A 5,336-nucleotide genomic window follows, 5' to 3' on the forward strand; every position below is an offset into this window, starting at 1 on the left:
AGGAAGAAAACCCTGAAAATTTAGGGAGGTAAGTCATATTTTTACTCTCCTGGGATAATCACAAAGAACTCTCAACCTTATCTGCCCTTAAATATTTCCTGTCTCATTAACTATACCCAAGAGCTTCATATCTCTAGAGGCAGATAAGGAGAACTAGAGAGGACAGGAGAAGGTGACTAGCTAAAGGAACCACAGAATGCTAAATTCATACTAAATCTTGGTTGTCTAAGTAGATAAAGCAGTTAACACACCAGGTCAGTAGTGTAAGCAGGTTTTTTCAAATATATTCGGGTGTTCAATAATGTTCTTGAGATCCTGTGCCATTTGTTTCAACTGAGCATCTATATTTTCTGCTAATTTATAACTGAAAAAGCAAGTAAAGTAAAAGGGATTAACAAGCAACAAATGTTTTCTCCACTGATGTATCATTATTAACATACAACAATGATATTGCCAACTGGATTTGCCCCAATTTCCCTACCTTCTCAATGGGTCTCAGTTATGACTAATGGCGCATTTTTATGGATGCAGTATTCATGACCTTATTATTACCATACTCTAAAAAGACTTCATAGGTGAAGGCTTTTACCCACCTTGCCATTTTTACAGTCACATATTCACCCTCTTACTAATGTTCTGAGACAAAGGAGCTCTGAAACAAAGGAATTCTTTTGGGTGACAAAATAAACCCATAGGACATATTAAGAGTTATTCGGTGTTTAGTAGTATTCAGTAAGTGCAGACATGACTTCAATGACTTCAAATACATAAATTTGCAAAGTAAAACCTTATATAAATATGTTCCATCATCCAACAAAAGATGTTTTGAGAAATAATACAATAATCAAAGAAAGATAAATTTGCTAAGTTCACAACAAATTAGTTGACTATTTTTATGATTTCCATCCAAACTATTTACACACAGACACACACACAGACACACACAACTTAGTCAACATATATTTATGTGAATGAAAGTGACCAGAGGGTTTTTCAACCTTAATGTTTATAAAAATTAAAAAAAACCAATTAGATTTATTGATAACTATGTACTGTCTTTCTGTCCCAAATACCTACAGGTAATTGGTTGCCTAGATTGTTGAAGATTCTAGTACAGACTCTACCACATTATAAATCTAACTACATAAAAGCAATTGGAAAAAAACACTAATGTTTCAATTATTTCTTCAAACTATAGTTAGGATCTCTTGGCCAAAAATACAATCCTATATGATTCAAAGAAAAAATGACAGAATGAGTAGAATCACAAAAGATTCACAAAAACTGAAATAACAAAAGCAGAAACAGAATAAGGATCCATACAGATTAATGAACCTACAAAAATGTTAATTTCAAAACTCTTAAAAATAAGCTTAGTCTTACCTCACTAATAAGTCATTGATAAAATAAGTCCAATTGAATCTCAATCTAGTTTACATAGAACATTCAAACAAATTCTCATAAGAACACTATATAATTTGGCTTAATTTTCTCTCAGTTCCAGAGGGATAAGTTACTGTGGGAACACTGGCAATATACCAATCGAAGGCATAGCCTGCATTGTACACAAATGAAATATATCCAGCCCAAAACAAATACTAGTAAAACATATTCAGCCCAAAACATTGACAAAACCATTCAATTTTTAAAGCTACGCAGTTTGCCCCCAGATTAACAAATTGCCTTTAAAATAGCAAATACTTTATCACTGAAGCAATTGCATGAACATTAATTTTAAGAGTCAATATAGATAACCAGAGGAAGGTAGAAGAGGTAAAGGGGGGGGATAAATGGTAATAGAAGGAGGGGGTGCACAAATAATATAATATACATATGATTTATTATAGAATTATACACCTGAAACTTATATAATTTTATTAACCAATGTCACCCCAATAAATTCAATAAAAAAGTAAAAAGAGTAAGTCAATATAAATAGCAGACCATAAATATCCTACAATACTATGACAACACAGCCATAAAATTTATATTTATAATTTAAGAACAAAGTTGACAAATATAAAAACTTTACAGTGATCATATATAAGCTTGAAATGTTTAAATTTTGAGAATATGTTCATTAAAGTTGGAGACAGTGAAACAAGGAAGGGCTTAGGATAGAAGAAGCAGCAGGAGAGAGACTAGGCAGGGCTTTGGCTCACTGGAAAGTCAGAGAAAATGGGGTCTTGGAGATAGGTTCAGGGGGTTAGCCCAGCACAAGCTGCTGCTGCCCATTGCTCCCCTGGTTGCAAGTTTTGTGGGGGTCCTTTAGTGTTTAGAAGGAAGCCTGTGCAGGAAGAGGAGAGGGAAGGAAAAGACACAGGCATGCTACCAGAAGGGAGAGCATGCACCAAGCTTGAAATGAATAAGTCTATAAAATGCTGTACAACAAAATTGCCAGAATGATTAATTTATTTTCAAGAATCCTAAACAGATAAACAAACAAACAAACAAAAAAGTCAAATAAGCTGATAAATGGCAACCACAAGAAGTTGTCCTCTTCTACCAATTTTTATTCCTGGCCTTTCAATTATTTTTCCCTTTTTAAGTAGCTGAGTCCTGCCCCATTCTTTATCTTTACTCGATTACTTACATCCTCGCATGCTCCTCGTCTTCATATTTCTGATAAACAGAACTACTCTGGTCCTTCAAAGACTCCGCTAAAGGGACCCAGGGATCTTCTATTTCCTTCTGCTGTGACAGGACAAAATCCAATTCATTTTCTAGCCTGGAAAAAAATTAGTCAACAGATGGGCTGGTGAAAGGAATTTGGAGTGACAAAGTACATTGTAATCAACTACAATTAGGAAAAAACACTAAAGAGATAGATCTTTAACCTGTCAACCTAGGGAATGTAAGATTCTACCTTTTTCTATGCAATTTCACTTTTTCCACTTCTCCATGTGAAACAGTAATCTATAAAGGAAAATAAGAATACAATAATGTAAGTATTTGAATTTATATTGTAATTTTAAAGCAGTATTAATTTTCTTTATACGCTTCAAATATGAAAGTGTTCCTAATTCAGGGCACTTATTACCTAAGAAAAATGTTTGTAAGTGATAACATATTGGAATAGAAAATGAACCACTAAACACAGGTCTATTCTCTTGTGTTCATCTGAAAATACTTGTCTAATGCAGGTATTAGATTAATGAGAATATCTTCTAACCTTTCCACCATTCTCAATCAATGTACAGTCCCAAGCATTGACCTGGGTGGTATGATGAAGAAAGTGCTTCTCTTGATCCTCTAATTCAAGGTTCAATTTATTTATCAGGTCGTCCAGCTGATGATATGTCATCAAAGGAATTATGATTGAACTAAAAAAAAAAAGAATGCAGTATGATCATACTTTCAAAAAGTATGATCTTAAATGGATAACATAAAGGACTTAGTGAAGAAAATAGTACATAAGGAATTTCTCAGACCTGCTTTCCCCAAAAAAAACATTATAACCGGTAAAGATTACTTTAAAAACAGCTATTCAAAGTGCATGGAAATTATCCTAAGGAAATACAGTAAATACATATTTATTCAAAAAATCTACTAAATATCATTAAGAATGCCTAAAGTTCTCCCCCTTCAGCTCAGCATGATGATACATCCATTCTGCATCGGTGTAGCCAAAGAGATGGGACTCAGTCAAGGTGATCCATTCCAGGCTAAACAGTACCTTCAAAACTGAGTAGGCACCTGGTGTCTTCCATCCTTCACTAGGCAGAGAACCAACCAACATTTACATTCCCCTACCAGATGATATCAAAAAAGCTGAGCAGGTAGCTGATCTTTGATCCTCTGATGAGTGGAACCAGACAATGTTCTGATTCCTCTGCTGGGGCAAATGTCAGCAGGGTGGGTTGGAGAGATAATCACCAATTCCATGCCCAGCAGAGGCAGGCAATGTTCAATTCTTCTACCAGGCTACTGTCATCTCAGCACAGTGACAAACTGAACCAAAATCTCCACCCAGCAGTAACCAAGGCTTAATAAGGTAGAGTGAGACAGCATTAGGTACTGTTAGTCATCAACTTTTGTCTTCAGTGTCAGTGGGACCCAGTGGGGAGCTAACCTCTTTATCTACCAGGCATCATTGAGACACAAAAAGATAATGAAATTATGGGCTAGTAAGGACTCCAATTCCTACCACCCTTGGGTGTCAGCAAAGCTCACTGGAAAGCTTAACCTCTACACCCACTCGAAAAACCAAGACTCAATGAGGCAGGGCTAGTTAGCACTGTGTCCCCTTCTCCAAGAGCCTGTGTCAGAGAGGCCGAGTAGAGAGCTAAGCTTCCATACCAACCCAGCATCAATGAGGCTGACTAAAGTAATATGAGGCAGAGTAGTTAACATTATGCTTCCTTCCTTCTCTTGTGTAGGTAAAGCTCAGTAGGAAGCTGAAATTCTGCCTCTACCCTGCAACAACTAAGCAGTATGAGTTAGTCATCCACGTTCCCTTATTCTGTGCACCTGGGGGCTGAGCTGGGAGCTAAGCTTATATTCCCACTTATAGGCAATAAAGTGGTATGGCACACAAAGCCCCTCTTACATGGGGAAGGAGTTAGCAGGGAAGAGGTGGAGCTAAACTTCTATACCATTCATCTTCACTGAGGCACTCTGAATTCAGTGCTCCACTTTTGCTGGGATGGTATGAGCAGGGTATGATGGGAAGCTGAAGATGCAAACGCACCCAACTCTTGTACTACACCTCAACAAAAGGACTGCCTGATGAAAAAAAAAAATAGGACTCAGATCTACCAACATAACAGACAAAATGTCCAGAATAGAATTGAAAGTTACCTGTCATATCAAGAACCAGGAAAATCTCAACTCACGCGAAAAAAGACAATCTACCGATGCTAACGTTGAGAGGTATCTGATGTTGAAATTATCTGAAAAGAGTTTTAGAGCAACCATCAAAAAATGCTCTGACAGTAATTATAAATCCTCTGGAAACAAATGAAAAATCTTATCAAAGAAATAAAAGTTATGAAAAGTAACCATATGGAAACTATAGAACGAAAAAATAAAATAACTGAAAAAGCTCACATGAAATGTTTTACACTAGGGAGATGACAGAGAATAGAATCAGTGAGCTTGAAGCTAGATCAACAAAATTTATAGAGCAGTAGAGAGAAAATAGGTACAAAAAGTGAAAATAAATCTCAAGGACTCTGGAGGACAGTAATAAAAGAGGTAACATTCATAACATCAGAGGATGATATATTAGAGAGAAAAAGAGAGAATGGAATTGAAAATGTTATCTGAAAAATAAAGGTTTAGAACTTCACAAATTGATAAAAGATATAAACCATTCAAGAAACTGAGCAAATCCC

The 5,336-nt window shown here is 35.9% G+C and overlaps 1 protein-coding gene across 1 annotated transcript; it reads right to left on the minus strand.

Annotated features, from left to right (window-relative positions):
* Positions 1–255: 255 nt before the first annotated feature.
* NUP62CL (nucleoporin 62 C-terminal like) lies at positions 256–3,710 on the minus strand. Its single transcript, XM_054719237.1, has 5 exons — positions 3,697–3,710; positions 3,173–3,323; positions 2,867–2,916; positions 2,594–2,728; positions 256–364 (listed from the first exon to the last, which is right to left on the minus strand). Exons 1-5 carry the CDS (start codon positions 3,708–3,710, stop codon positions 256–258), a joined length of 459 nt encoding a protein of 152 aa, XP_054575212.1.
* Positions 3,711–5,336: the final 1,626 nt, after the last annotated feature.

This window comes from Eptesicus fuscus, chromosome 1 (genome assembly GCF_027574615.1).
Source record: "Eptesicus fuscus isolate TK198812 chromosome 1, DD_ASM_mEF_20220401, whole genome shotgun sequence".
In the NCBI taxonomy this organism is placed as follows: Eukaryota; Metazoa; Chordata; class Mammalia; order Chiroptera; family Vespertilionidae; genus Eptesicus; species Eptesicus fuscus.